The sequence below is a fragment of the Rhinopithecus bieti genome, unplaced genomic scaffold (assembly GCF_001698545.2).
Source record: "Rhinopithecus bieti isolate Rb0 unplaced genomic scaffold, ASM169854v2 scaffold_30846, whole genome shotgun sequence".
Lineage (NCBI taxonomy): Eukaryota > Metazoa > Chordata > Mammalia > Primates > Cercopithecidae > Rhinopithecus > Rhinopithecus bieti.
In genome coordinates, this window is record NW_016814438.1 from 3,499,177 (window position 1) to 3,515,083 (window position 15,907).

Consider the following 15,907-nt stretch of genomic DNA (forward strand, 5'->3'; position numbering starts at 1 on the left):
GAAGTGGTTCTCCATTCACTTATGGAAAATGTTATACTGAATTTCTGATTTAAAAGGAAGAGGATTAGAAAAAATGTGTGGGCCCATGATATCATTTTCTGTAGAACTAGTTAGGCAATCCACAGTAGTTAGCAAAGAAAACTGTGTCAAGAAACAAAATCTACATGGGAGACATTACTTGGATTCAGCTTGTCCTAACTTAAACCTTTACAATGAAATTTGAATCAGTTACTCTGAGAAGTAAGTCGTGTTAGAAAACTCTGAGTCCTGAAGAGCTGGTGGGGCCTCTTAGCACTACATAAACAACTAAATGCTACCCTCTCCTCCCAAGGACCCTGTCCCCTCCACTAACAGTGTCATGCTGACCCTTGGACTGCAAGGGGGAGTCTGAATGCAGTGAAACTCAAGATCTTCAGGGGTACTTGGTCAGTGTTGCAAGCTGCTGTGGCCTTTGGCGTTATTTATCTTTAATTTGCAATGTAGGGGTGTGCTGTATCGGGTGTGCAGAGCAAACAAACTCCTTGCCTCTGAAACACTGGCATTTTAGAAAGCAAAGATTCGGCTCATTGACCAGAGCTACAGAGGACACAATTTGTTGTGGCTTCTCTGAAAATCACTCCCTCTTTTCCATCTCTCTGCTACCACCTTCATTCAGGCCTTCATGGTTTCTCATCCAAACCGGTCTTCCTGCCTCCTGCCTGCCTTCTTCCCAGCCCACAGTGCACACAGCACACAGAGCAAGTTATGTAAAAACACCAACAGGGACATGAGCCTTCCTTGCTTTCAAACTTTTGCTGACTCCCCTGTGCTGAGCGCAGGACAGAATACGGCCTCCAAGGCCTTTCATAACTTGGAGTCAGCCCACCTTCCCTCCTACTCCAAGAATCTCAGGCTCCAGTTACACTGAGCCACTCACTGCCCTGCACCTCCCGCCAGGCAACTCTCTGCCAAGTTTATTCACACATTTATCCTTTTCACTCTGGATAAATGAGGACTGGCCATGTACTGTACTTCTTTTAACTTCTGTAGAGCAATCTCTTTGTATTTATACAATTATGACTTAACAGTAGTAAGAGAAGAAGGTTCAGAGGGCACAAGGTAACACACCTACATAAACGACCCTACTGGGTGCAAATATTGTAAATCAACATACGCCTAGAAAAGGTGGTCAGATGCTGAATTTTGACTAAATACCTCCGATGGCACATAATGAGTAAGTTTCAATTTTTATAGTTTTACATTCTGAATTCTGGGGGTGATTTTGATGAGCAGACCAAGTTTTAAAAGAGTTATGGTCTTTGGGATCCTCACTTCTTTATCTTCTTCCCTGCACCTTCCCTACATGTTTACATCAGCAGATGTGTCCTTTGAGGGGTGAAATGGTGAGACAACAGCAGTTTAGGAACTGTTTGCCCATTACACTGGGTACTCAGAAACTGTTCTATTCAAGCTAAACAACAAGACCTAGGGACTTAGGAAGAAATAACATAGTAAGTGTGATAGGACTAGCAGCATTGATCATTTGTGGGGAGGAGTGTAAAGGGAGGCACGTAGTGTGCTGCAGCGAACTTCTAGAGGGAAAGGTTGTGTCTTATTTATCTGTGTCCCCTATGGTGCCTTCCCAGGACAGTGGCTGGCACATGATGGACCCTCATTCAGCTATTCAACAAATATTTACTAAGCAGTAGAAGATTTGTTTTTCCAGGTTTAGAGTTTTAAGCTTAATAGTAGCTGAATTCTTTCTCTGTTTTGTCATCTGCACTTTTGGACTCCAAGTTGGACTTCGTATTTCATAGTTTTTAAAAATCACTCCCTTTCCCTTCCCTAGCCCATTCCAGTGTTCTATATACAGTAGACTTTCAGCAAATATTTAAAAGAGACAACTTACAATAGGCAACATGGTGGGGTAGTCGATCATTCCCTAACCTATCTTTGAGGCTAGAGAATTTTCTCTGAGGCTAGTGCCGTAGCATCTTCCCAGAAAGTCCTGCCAACCAGATGGCTCTTGTTGTCACCTTTGGTTTCCTTCCTATGGTGGCCACATTTGTCACCAAAGCCCTTCAGTTTCTCCACCTAACAAGGTTAAAACCCTCCCTTCCTGCCCTCCTTCCTTACTCCATTTCTTCTTTCCTCCCTCCCTTCCTTCCTTATACATGTTTTGATACTTGTGCCCTGTGCCAGCCAGTGTGCCAAGCTCTGACGGTACATAAATAGACAACTTTAGGTGCTCAAAGTCACACTCAAGGAGCTCAGTTTAGTAAGAAATGGATGCATGCACAGACCTTGCAATCACAGTGCAAGGAAGTCTCCCAGAGTTGAATGCACAGAGGCTTAAACCTACCTATCAATAAAAGGAAAGGGAAGCAGGAAGTGGCAAGCAGGAGGATCGGGGATGTCTTCCTCCCAGGAAAGATGACACAAGGCTTTAAAAACGACAGACATAACCTAGTTAAAGAAAGATGGAAAGGACATTCCAGGCAAAGGAAACAACACATATGCAAAGGCAAAGGGGTGAGAGGAAAATGATGAAACCAGGACAGGCTTTTCTGTGACTTATCTATTCCATCTCATTGCTTTATATTCTACCCATTTACCTCATAACAAGTAGAATGATGCAACCCCAGGCATTTCAGGAAATTTACATAGCCAATCATTTAATCTCTTAAAGAGAAAGGCATTGATAATGCAGGCTTTCCATGAGATTAAGCACGTTCTTGGGTGAAAGCAGAATAGGGTGCTTATAGGAAACCAGGTGGAAAGCTGATGAAAATCAGGCAGTGGATGGAAAAATGCAGTACATTTGATTTTCTATTCCCTTTCCCTGGGAATTTGAGAAGTTGGAATCCTTTGCCATGAGGGTAAATAAATCTATGGGCCCTCTTAGCCTAAAGATGAAATAGACTGAAGGAAAAAAACAGGGTAATTCTAAGAATTTCATGTGAGGCCAAGGTCCATTTTGAAAGTCTTTTGCACTAAACTTTTGCAGGTCCAACACATTTTCAAGATATTTAGTGCGATCCTCCCAGTCCTACGATACCAGCTTGCATTGTGAAGGAAAACGAAGGACAGAATAAAGCCCTTCTCCCAGTCTGGTTTATTTTTGTACACAGAACCTCTGAAAACAGGAGGCTAAGGCTGACCTCTTTAGTCAAGAGTCAGCTCAACTTTAAAATTATAATTGCATGTGAAAGCTAAAATGGGAAAGAGAAAAAATCAGTTCTCAGGACCGAAATGCTAAAAACCCTTGGGTCACATTCCAGTTAGGGTCCTGGCCACGCACACAGAGCTCCCATTGGGAGAAGGTGGGCAAGAGACCAGTCAAGACCAATTCAAACCATAGAGTGTTGGGGATCATGGCATTTATTCTAGAGGTGTCCAGTTTACAGATAAAGAAATGTACTATAGTGAGTATGCTATACAATCTTTTAAAAACTAGAAGCTTACAGTCAGATCTCATTATTGAGAAAGGTGCCAAAGAATCTACCCACTCCAAGTGAACTATTTGCAGTAAAGAAATCAGAGGAGGTTGGGTGTGGTGGCTTACACCTGTAATCCCAGCACTTTGGGAGGCTGAGGTAGGTGGATCACCTGAGGTCAGGAGTTCAAGATCAGCCTGGCTAACATGGTGAAACTCCATCTCCACAAAAATACAAAAATTAGTCACGCATGATGGCAGGTGCCTGTAATCCCAGCTACTCAGGAGGCTGAGGCAGGAGAATCACTTGAACCAGGGAGACAGAGGTTGCAGTGAGCTGAGAACAAGTCATTGCACCATTGCACTCCAGCCTGGGTGACAGAGCAAGACTCCATCTCAAAAAAAAAAAAAAAAAAAAAAAAGGAAAGAAATCAGAGGGATAGAGTCTGTATTAGTTTCCTTGGGCTGCTATAACAAATTATCACAAACTGGGTGGCTAAAGACAACAGTAATTTATTTATTTATTTATTTATTTATTTATTTATTTTTTTTTTTGAGACGGAGTCTTGCTCTGTCGCTCGGGCTGGAGTGCAGTGGCCGGATCTCAGCTCACTGCAAGCTCCGCCTCCCGGGTTCACGCCATTCTCCTGCCTCAGCCTCCCGAGTAGCTGGGACTACAGGCGCCCGCCACTGCGCCCGGCTAGTTTTTTGTATTTTTAGTAGAGACGGGGTTTCGCCGTGTTAGCCAGGATGGTCTCGATCTCCTGACCTCGTGATCCGCCCGTCTCGGCCTCCCAAAGTGCTGGGATTACAGGCTTGAGCCACCGCGCCCGGCCCAGTAATTTATTTATTATTTATTTGGGAGTCTTGCTGCAATGCCCAGGCTGGAGTGCTATGGCGTGATCTCGGTTCATTGCAACCGCTGCCTCCCAGGTTCAAGCGATTCTCCTGCCTCAGCCTCCCAAGTAGCTGGGACTACAGGTGCACGTCACCATGCCTGACTAATTTTTGTATTTTTAGTAGAGACGGGGTTTCACCATATTGGCCAGGCTGGTCTCGAACTCCTGACCTCGTGATCTGCCTGCCTGGACCTCTGAAAATGCTGGGATTACAGGCGTGAGTCACTGCACCTCGCCCATAGGTATTTATTCTTACACAGTTCTAGAGGTTAGAAAGCCAAGATCAAGGTTGTTTTCTTCTGCAGGATCCAAGGAAGAATCTTCCCTCCCTCTCTCCTGGCTGGTGGTTGCCAGCAATCGATGTTTCTTGCTTTGCCTGTAGCTGCATAACTCCAATCTCTGTGTCGGTCTTCCCATGGCATTCTCCTCTCTGTGTCTGTGTCCAAATTTCCCTCTTTTTTATAAGGATACTAGATATTAGATTAGAACCCACCCTAGTCTAGTAAGTATGAACTCATTTTTGACTTGATTTAATCTGCAAAGACCCTATTTCCTAATAAGGTCATGTTCACAGGTATCTGGGGTTAAGATTAGGGGGACACCATGCAACCCATAGGAGTATAAAACAAAAACAAAATAAATCCCTGTATAAAATAAAAATACAACCAAAACCCTGAACTGGGCATGGGAAAACCTGCTAACCAACCTCCAACCCCTTTGGGTTGTCCTCGCCCTCTCTACGTCTTGGTTTCTCCACTCTAAAGGAAGGTCATCAGGCCTGCCCTACTGACTTCAGAAATGCCAGGAGAATAAAATGAAATCATGTAAATGAAAGTATTTTCTATTCAGAAAATGTTTCTTTAAGTGCAAGGAATTAAGAATTCATTCCAGATTGTGTTGACTTTCCTTAACTTCATAACTACTTAATGAAGAGGTAATGGAAAGAGAAACACAGCCCTACTGGGAAAACCATTTAAATTACATACCTGCCTTCATTTAAGGTTTGAGATAAGTGTCCAGTAGCAATCTGCAGGTAAGGAGAGTAGTATTGCAGATCCTTGTTCAATGGGCTTTTTACTCGCACCAAAACAGGGTGGTATTCAAGCGAAGCTAAAGGGTGGCAAGCAATTTAAAAGCAAACCAAGAGGCCTGACGTTCACATCTGGGACATCAGCAGACGGTGATGGCTCTCCTTCCCTCTGTCTGTGTGGTCTATAATATTACTGGCTCCCATAACAATATCCTCATAGTAGCTTTGAATTTGCTTTGTCTGATAACTTTTCTGGATATGGCGACACAGACCACACAATTTGTAAAATTAGCTAAAGAAGCCACTTTCCTGATTGACAAATGTGGCATATGCCCATATATATTACACAAACAGAACCACTGTGTAGCCAGAAAAAAAAAAAAATCTGAAGAAAAAAAAGCCCCTTTCCTTTCCCTTTTTTAAGAGGCCAAAAGTTCTAGCAATGATGGGAAAACTCTTTTTTAGGCCATCAGATTAAGTCAGTGGGGCTTGGAAGGCAAAGCCAGCCACATGCATTGAAAATGCCAGAAAAAGGTGTCATTGGGATAACAACTTGAGAACTATAGTTATATCCAAAGCATCATGTGACCTACTTGAGTGTTACTGATGACCATATTGGTAATCAATTCTGTTGACCTTGGACTGTGGGGGTTTGCTGACCCAGGAGAAATCCCACAGTGGAAAAAGAGCCCCAGCAAAAAAGAAAGGCCCTCTGAAAGCAGTTCCCAATCTGCCCTGCAAACTGAATCCTCTATTTGTCACTGCTGGGTGTACATGCTTCCTAGTGGCTGTCATCTACTTTCAGAAATATGCCAAGTCACACACAAGCTAACAAACAAAACTTTATTTTCCTTTAATACAAAAATTAAATAGCAAGGGGTTTTCTTTGTACAGTGATAAATTAGAAATGTACAGTACAGACATTGAAGCAGACATACTTTTGTACATCCTTAAAAGCAGGGTCCATTTCCTTTGAAATTTAGCAATTCATTCAGGGTATGTGTAGCAGGAAGTTTGCCTGGTACCTCTTTGTCAAACATCTGAAAGTCCCCCAGATTGGCTTCAAGGTTCCTGGAGCTGTGGGGTGGCATGAGGATCCAAGAAAGGCCACAGAGCATCCAGCCCAACAGCTGCACACAGCAAGGGGGGGGGTCACATGTTATCTTTTTGCAGATTACACCTAATATTTAATCAACTTTTCTTACAAAGAACTCAAGGGGCCTTCATTTTTTGACCCTTTCAAGCCTCACAACATCCCTGTGAGGTAGACAAAATTCAGAAACACCTCCATGCCTCACTGGGAGAGATCTAGAAAGCAGCTTACCCCTCCCAAAGCCCACAGCCAAGTCAGGGCCCCAGCCTACTTGTACGATTTGAAAACTTTCACAACCTGGGAGAGAAGATGGACCCAACCTTTGTGGGACAGAGTGGCTCTTGCCCCTCTTTTCAGAAGCCTTCTAGGATGACAGTGGTCATGTACTGAATATTGTAGGAGAGCAAGGAGGTATAAAAGCTTTGAGGACATGGCTCATACAGGACCCCAAAAAGGTCCTCTACAAATTGCCTGGGTAAATTCTGGGAATTGGCTGATGCAAATAAGAGAAAAAAGGTACATCAGAAACAGAAACAGGCTACTATCAAGGCAACTGAGCTTGCCAAGGGGAAGAGGCATGTCGGGGGATCTATAAGTCATTTGTCTCCTGGTACTGTCAAGTGTGTAATCACTGCACAAGTGCATGGCAAGAGACAGCAACAGAAAGCTCTATGTAGGCTAGAGTGAAATGAAATCCATTATGTAGGGCTCTAGTATCTGATCCTTGGTAGGAGCAAAATGCTCTCTAAGTAGTTTCCAAGATCTATGACCTAACCCTGGAGGAAAAGTGATAACTCAGGTCATTTGCCAGACATAATACAAACCCAGATGGGAACTCTCAACTCAAATAAAATAAAGGAACCAACAGGATTTTCAGAGTCCAGTGACTAGACATGATTGACTGGAATAGCAACTCTCTCCAGTGTCCTCCATCACAGAACAAAATACAAGATGTAAACTGATTTTAAGAGGTTCCTTCCAGGCCGGGTGTGGTGACTCACACCTGTAATCCCAGCACTTTAGGAGGCCGAGGCGGACAGATCACGAGGTCAGGAGTTCGAGACCAGCCTGGCCAACACAGTAAAACCCCATCTCTACTAAAAATACAAAAAGTAGCTGGGCGTGGTGGCAGACACCTGTAGTCCCAGCTACTCGGGAGGCTGTGGCAGGAGAATCGCTTAAACCTGGGAGGCAGAGGTTGCAGTGAGCCAAGATTGTGCCACTGCACTCCAGCTTGGGCAAAAGAGCAAGACTCTGTCTCAAACAAATAAACAAACAAACAAAAAAGAGGTTCCTTCGAAAGTCTGTGCTCTGTGGCTCCCTTCCCTAACTGCAGCTGTGGCCACCTCACCAGAAATCAAATATTGTACCAGCCTGGTCAAATCCCTGAGTCTGTTCCTCTACAGCTGAGACTGCTGAGCTCATCTTTGTGTCCTCAGGTCCCAGCTTGGTTCTCAACACAATAAGCATTTAATTCAGTGACCATGAGGATGAGGGGAGCCAGAGAATATAGAGCTAAAGGTGCTGAACAGAATCTAAAATCAGAGTCTAGACACATGAGCTTCCCAGAACCTGAGTTTGGGGAGTGCAGGTGAGAGAGTGACCTGGGAGAGGAAAATCAGAGAGCATCTCTGAAATTTAAAAAATGTCACCCCTTCTCCAGTTTCAGGCCCAAGTAAGTTGCCAGTTCAGAAATAGTCTCAGCGATCAGGAAATGGGTCTCCATAAAGGAAAGAGGATATGAATCAACCAAGAAGATCAAGCCGATGGTTCTGGCCAGCACCATTCTACTCCCATGTTTCCCTGCCCTGAGGTTTGGCCTATATAAGCAGGAGAAAGGAGTCTACCAGAAAGGACACTGGATGGAGGTGCCATTGCACTATGTTTAATCTCTGGAGGCCAAGGGATTTCTGAGGAAGCTACAATCATACCTATATACTGCAGGTTTCATAGAAAAAAAGACAATGCTCACCTTTTCTCTAGCAAGATGCTGTCCTCAAATACACCCATACAAGTCACAGGGAACGCCCCAAGCCCTGAATTGCCGGCAAAGCCAAGGCAGATGTGTGGGCCCATGTCCTTGTGGACTACTCTTACAGTCTTCCTAAGGGATTTCTCCAGAGATTGTCATGAAGCAGAGCTGATGCTTTCTGTTAAAACCACCTGTAACTGACTTGGAAGGAATCCTGGGAAAAGGATGAGAGATTTGTTAAAGGTAGAGAGACCCAGGCTGGGTGTGGTGGCTCACACAGGCAGAGATTTACGAAAAGGAGACAGTGAAACAGATGGGAATTCCAGAGGTCCCTGCTCCTTTCCCAGAGGAACAGTAAAGTTCAGCAGACCTGGGTGCGTCCCCACCCTAGATCAGTTAGAAGAACAGAGATTATCTATTTCAGGGCTTAACATACAGTTGGCACTCAATAAATACAACAATAACTGATATTTTTAACAAATACCAATTTAAGAAGTGATGGAGTTGATTGAAGGTCATTGGTAACTGACTCCTCAGCCACAAAGCTCTTTTCCTGAAACCATAAACACTCTCCATTGCCTGGAATGTGAAAGGAGAGGCCTATAACCCTGTAGCATTGCTAAGGCTACTAATCCAAATGGCCACTTCTGATCAAATACACTTTGCCCTGAAAAGGTAAGAGATTTGTGGAAAACGCATGTCAAAACCCAAAATATTGTCAAAACACTAGCTCCAGAACTCAAAACTCAGAAATCAGGTGCCCAGATTCACCCAAGTGCTCTTTTATTGTTATTATTTAGTCATTGACAAGTATTGATCACCTACTCCATGCCTGGCTTTCTGTTAGATGCTGCCTTGGTCACACAATCACTGACATGTTACAAAGAAAACTGCATTACAAACCTCTATACTCTAACAGCAAGACTAGTCCCCTACCGCCTGGTCTTCCTTCCCCTGCCTGGGCCAGAGTCCCTGCACAACTCCCAAGACACCAGAACAGAGCGTGAGTAAGGGCAGGCTCTGTCCCTGGGTGCGTGCTCCAGGGCCCTGGACAGTTATGGGAACTGTCTACAAGCAGCACAGGGAGTTCACATTTTATATTTCATAGGCAATGGAGTATCAGATGGAGTTAAAACGGTTCTTCCGGGGATCAATTCTCATGCTCCTGGAGCCTGACCCAGAGTCTAGCCAAGGTACTCAGACTGGGCACAGCAGCAGGGGCCACCTGTGCCCACTTAGCTTCAGTCTCAAAAGCCAAGACTTTGCCTTCCAAAACATATGATGGACCTTACATGCATCTTGATGTCAGAGAGCTCAAGAACCACAGAAAAACAAAAAGGAAAGAAGAAAGGGAAATGTCAAACTATGGGCATAAGGCTCAAATCACATTTTAAAACAGAGGAAATGCTTATTTCCAGAATTTGACCACCTATTTGGAATTCTGAGTCCCTGGAAATGTTTTCCACAAAATGTGATTGAAAAAAAAAAAAAAAAAAAAAAAGCTTCCCTTCCTATTTTTTTAAAGGCATGAATTAATAAATAAGTCATTGCAAAGCAGTTGCTGAAGCAGACAGGTATGAGTTACAAGGAGAGCAACCTGTGACACAGTCAACAATTTGTCCTCAAGATCTCATGATTAGAAGGCCCAAGGCAAGGTAAGAGAAAGGCCAGTTACAGTTTTAAGAGAAGTGTAATTTTGAGCGGCTGCTAGGGGTACCCCTCGTGAAGAACGTATAGCATAAATTTTAAAAGCTTTGGATACCTCTGCTAAAGGCAATTAAGACCTGGGCTAGTAGAGTTTGCAGTTCATTTCATATGGTCTACACTTTATTCCCCACTAACCAATCAAGCTTCTGGCTGGCATTCTGGAGATTCATTAAGCACCATATAAATACTCCAGGCCACACTGCTTCCAATGAAATCTTACAAGGAGCCTTTGCCAATTACTAGGAAACAATTATGCACCAAGTAGTTGGATTAGCTGTCCTCAGTTCCCTTTATAAAACTGAAAAAGTCTCCATTGTCGTAAGGAGACCAGACTCTGATAACATTCTTATGCTTTAAAAAATAAAAAACAAAAAATTTAAAAAGGCACTATCTTTCTGAGAATGCAAGTTGAAGTTGACCCTAGTTTTAAAGTCAGTTGAGTATACTATGTCATGGTCCAAGAATGTGCTTTTAATTGTAATTGACACACACAAATTACACAGCTAATCTGTGCGAATGCAAAGTTGCCAAGAAAGTTAACATTTCAGCTCTTCCAGACTGGCGTCTGCATAGATGCAATCACACAAGTAAAATATATTAAGTCCCCACTGCTCAATGCAATAGGTCTCTGGGGTCGGTCAGGTAAGTCAACTTAGTAAATCTCATTTTCCTTTGAATTAACTGATTGTCAGAAAGTGAATCATCCTTCCTTTCCCCCTCTTTAAGCATGCTGCAGTGCAAAATTCCTATAAAATACCTTTTTTTTGAGTCATTAATATAAAATGAAGAAAACAGCAGCAGCCCAGAAGACAGATGTTGAAATTTAAGAGAGGAAGAGAGAGAAGAAAAATCCACTGGATACCTTATGTGTGTGAGTACAGTACATTTGTTTGTTCAAACAACTCTGTTTTATGACAAAGGCACTGAAAGATTCTAACACCACCTCTTGGGAGTGCAATCCACAAAGTTCTAAACAGCAGACAGTGCACCACAGAAGATGTTTATGTTAGATTAGCCAAACTATAAAACTCTCGTAACACTTCTCTGAACCCAGCGTTTCCAGTGTTTATAGATTGCTTTGCTATCTGAAAGACCCAGTTAGTATTTAAAATTGTAAAGGGTTAAAAAAGTTAATCTTTCTCCCTGCAAGTTACCAACTCACAGCTCAAATCCCACCCTGCAGGGGAAAACAGTATCGCCCTGGACTTCCTGGAATCTAGGCAGGACCTCCACGCTCCAAGCTGCAACCTGCTAAAGTGATCAACGTTTTTGATTTTTCACAGCTTTGAACGCCTCTAACTGGCTGTTCCATTTTGGATCATTCCAAAGTCTACAGCAAAATCATTGGTTTTTTGATGCTGGGGTCGGGGTGGGGTCTCTTAATTGTTGCTAGTTTGTTCAAATTGAGATTCACTGCATAAAACTTTTAGTAGAATTTCCTCCAAAATGCTGGCATTCCCTGCTTCAAAATGAAGAAAGCGTGGAGGCTGACTAGCCTTATACCACAGTCTCATTGCCTTTCCCAGGCTTCACCCAACCATTTCCTCTTTTCTCTCTCTTTACCTTTCCAGAATTCACCAATCTGTTGGAACACTTCTGCCACGTGTGAAGAGTTTTGGCAGACCAAATCCACATGCCTGAAGTGATGCCCACCAGCAAAGACATAAAAATTTTCAACATTTCAACAGCCATGTTGGAATCATCTGCAGAATACCGAAAGAGTGCCCAGTTAGAGATTTCATAAAAATAACAGGCAATCACACATGTTGCAGGAACTGTGTACAGTACTGAGAACACCCCGATCTTGACCATCAGTCTTTCTAACTTGTCTGTCTTTGTCCCATCCTTTTGAAGATTTGACCGAATTTTGAACAAGGCCACCAAACCTGCAGCAATGAACAAAGTTCCAATCACCAAATAAGTAAAGAGGGGAGCCACCACAAACCCAGTGAGGGCATCGAGATTTTGGTTTCCAACATAGCATAGGCCAGTCAGTTCATCTGCATCCACCAGTCTCATAATCAAGATGACAATGGTTTTCACTGCGGGGATGGCCCAGGCTGCAATGTGGAAATAAGAGCTGTGCATTTCAATGGCTTCATGACCCCATTTGAGTCCTGCTGCCAAAAACCAAGTGAGTGTCAGAATAACCCACCAAATGGAGCTGGCCATTCCAAAAAAGTACATCAGCAAGAAAATTATTGCACATCCTGTGTTCTTAAGTCCTTCTTGGATGAGAACAGGTTCTGCTGCCTCTTCAAAATCACAGGATATCCTTTCCCGGCCTACAGTCAGCCTGACAATATAAGCAATGCTATAAATATTATAGCACATACTGAGAAATATGATGGGGCGCTCAGGGTAGGAAAACCTAGAAGAATCGATCAGGAAGGTCAGTACTGTGAAGGCAGTGGAGATGAAGCACAGGCTGGCCCACACAGCCATCCAGATGTCGGTGAACTCCTTGGCTGAGCGGCTGTATAAGCCAGCATCATAGCCACACTTGAGAACACAGTTCAGGCTCCTTTTCACCCAGATGTACTGATCAGAATTGGTTCCCACAGAGTGACACTCTTCCCCAGGCTGGATGGGGGTTTTGTGAGGTAAGGGCACCTCTTCATCACCTGGCCCTTCCATGCACATGTGGTTGTGGTCGTTCTGTGGTGGGAATTTGCTGCAGTTCAGACTCTCTGGCCAGGCAAATCCAAATTCCTTCAGGACGGGTTCACAGCGTCTCTTGACTGAAAGACACATGCCGCCGCACGGGCCAATGGGGATGTTGATCTTCTCTGTGCACATTGGCACATAAACAGAACAAAGGAAGAACTGGAAAAGTAACAAAATGAACAACAACAAAAAAAAACCAATGACTTGGAAGTTTGACCAAATGCTCCCACAAAGCTGAGTTGAATGCTTCCAGGCAATGCACGTATCTACTTTTAAACCAACCTATGGGGAGTCTGTCTGTTTACTCTGACCTCAAACAAGGGTGCCTGATAATCCATCACTTACACACTTTTCTTAGTTTGGCTCTAGTAATCCTTTCCAGAGGAATGTACATAAATAAATAAATAGGGTGTGAAGAATTGCATAAGCCCTCTTTGCACAACACTTGAAATAAATTTTAAAACTGGCTTTCAATCTCCTTCCATTTTAGATACTATTTGAAAAGCTAAATAAACTAATATGACTCAGGTGGTTTATTTTATCCCCATTTCTTTATCATTTTAAAATAAAAGTCTAAAAAAATGTAGATCCTGTTAGTATTCTCTTCTCCCTACTTTACCCCTTAAAAATTTGTTTAAACTAGTCCCATACTGAAACAAAAAATGGCCCAATTGAGACACTGTTAGATTCAAGGACGGGATGCAGATTGAGGTCTCTGGTCACTAGGGATTTGTTTGGCCAGGTTTCCTCAATGAATAATAATGAAGCACAATAGGAAAATGTAAATGTTAAGTCGCTGAAACTGCAATACCAGCAGGGGAGAGTCCAGTTGCTGTCCTCAATTCCTCCAGCATTGATAAACAGTCTGCTTGGCTCCTTACAGATGTTGTCTATGAAGTCTAGAGTTACAAGTAACTATTTTCCAGCATGTAAAGGGATCCAGTCTTGTCCTTCAAAACAGCTTGGCCACTTTCCCCAGGATACATGTAATTAAAAATATATATCCCTGCAAAAGCTGTTTCTCCAACAAATTGCCACTGATGTCAGGATATGTGCTGTTTCCAAACTGAGAGCTGGAGGATCATTTCTTAAGCTTTTATAACCTAGTTCTAAAATTCTGGAACTTCCAAAGGGATATTTCAGCAGCAACAGGTCTAATCCCGACCATCTTTCCAAAACCACAAACCAAATTTTAAAATGACCTATGTAAAAACATGCACCTAGTAAGTAAGCTATATGTCTGTTTCTTATCTCTCAGAAGTTACAGCCAGAACCACAGATTTCTTTTTTTTTTTTTTTTTTTTTTTGATACGGAGTTTGCTCTTAGTCACCCAGGCTAGATTGCAATGGCGTAATCTTGGCTCACTGCAACCTCCACCTCCCAGGTTCAAGAGATTCTCCTGCCTCAGCCTCCTGAGTAGCTGGGATTACAGGCGAGCATCACTATGCCCGGCTAATTTTTGTACTTTAAGTAGAGACAGGATTTCTCCATGTTGGTCAGGCTGGTCTCAAACTCCTGACCTCGTGATCCACCTGCCTCGGCCTCCCAAAGTGCTGGGATTACAGGCGTGAGCCACCGCGCCCGGCCAGAAACCAGATTTCTGAAGCCTGGACAACTAACGTCTACTTTTTCCCACAACTTCTCTGTTTTCTAAATTTCTAAAAATCATCCAGCCTCAACAACCCAAACATAACCAATGTTAACACTTTAAAAATTTTCCTTTCAGTTTTTTATTACCCCAATGATTTTTTTTTGCAGGATTATAATCACCCTGTATATGCAAATTATTATTACTGTGGAATAAACATTTTCTCTATCATTACATATGCTTTACATTTTTTAATGACTGCAAAAAAAATTTCTTCCGATACCAACTACCTTCCTGCAGCTTCTTGTCACCCTCCAAGCATTAAACGTGCCTTCAACTCTTGAGGATAAGAAAGAACTCAAGCCAACCCAACCACTTCTTCATGCATGACCTCTAAAACCCTGCGGGACGCCGTGAGGAGGGGGCTATTCAGCTGAAAAAGGTACGGTAGTGTTTCATTTAATAACACCCCAAAAATAGTGGGGAGAGGGAAGGTCGGTGAGGCATGGTCTCCTTATCTCTCCCTCCAAGTCTTAGCTGCAGCTGGCTCCCTCCCACTTGCCGACCGAGCAGTGGCGGCCAGAATCCTTGGCAGAGATAACCCTCAGCTCCACTGGGGTTAGGGGTCTGGCCAGACATGGGTGGGCAAGGAAGAAAAACGGAAGGGCGGGGTGTAAGAGTGGGTTCTTTCCCAGGCCAGATGACTTACACAACGTTTTGGCTTCCAGTCCCTGAGAAAGTGGGGGTGGGGATGGAAATCAGTTTTCCAGGAGAGCTGTCTCCTTCAGGCTAGGATGATCAACTTGGCATGGGCTCTGCAAAGTTAGTTTGGAGCGTCCCTCCGCAAGGGGTCCTGCCAGGGGTGGGGTGGGGTGGGGCGCCCACCTGCAGCTGGCTGGAGCAGCCGTACTGGATGAGCGGTGTGAAAGTTGTCAGCTGCAGCTCGGCGTCCGTCTGAAGCTCGTGCCCCACCAGGTTGGGCATCTTGGTCACGTTGTAGCCGAGGTTCTGGCACATGGAGATGCGGATAGGGTCGCAACGCCGCTCCTCCTCGTCCCCGAAGCCCCGCGCCGGCCCCAGGAGCAGCAGCAACTGCAGCAGCAACCGCAGACTGAGACCGACGCCCCCGGGCGCCCCCGGGACGCTCGGCCCTGCGCCCCGCCAGGCCATGGCCAGCGTCGGGGGCAGCAGCGGCAGCAGCGGGGCTGCTCTGGCAGACACCCCCAGTTTGCACGGGGGCGCCGGCTGCCCGCGCTGCTCCCAGCTCCCGGGAAGGGAGTGTGATGCGGCGATGAGGGGGCAGCTGCCGGCTCTCCAGAAGCTGCGCGCGACCGTGTGGGATATTAGACGTCCCGGGCCGAGGCCGAGGGACAGGCTGCGAGGGTCATGGCTGCAGGCGGCGAGCCCACAAGCCGGCGCCGGCCGCGTCCGCTCGGCGTCTCCGCGAGGCCAGCCAGCAGCCAGCGCTGCGCAGCTCTCACCGCCGGAGCCCTGCACGGCGCTGGAGGCTCGCGGCGCGGCGGCGGGGCGGGACG

At 44.7% G+C, this 15,907-nt stretch overlaps 1 protein-coding gene across 2 annotated transcripts in view; it reads right to left on the reverse strand.

Annotated features, from left to right (window-relative positions):
- FZD4 (frizzled class receptor 4) overlaps positions 1 to 15,896 on the reverse strand; it is a 33,626-nt gene extending 17,730 nt beyond the window's left edge. The window contains exons 1-2 of one of the 2 annotated variants that reach the window (XM_017850865.1): positions 15,258 to 15,848; positions 11,680 to 12,942 (exon numbers count right to left, since the gene is read on the reverse strand). In XM_017850865.1, coding sequence (XP_017706354.1) covers positions 11,680 to 12,942; positions 15,258 to 15,542 — 1,548 coding nt within the window. In that variant the 5' untranslated portion in view covers positions 15,543 to 15,848. Of the gene's footprint in view, positions 1 to 6,175; positions 12,943 to 15,257 lie in introns of those variants that run through there. The other variant, XM_017850866.1, reaches the window with a different exon arrangement.
- Positions 15,897 to 15,907: the final 11 nt, after the last annotated feature.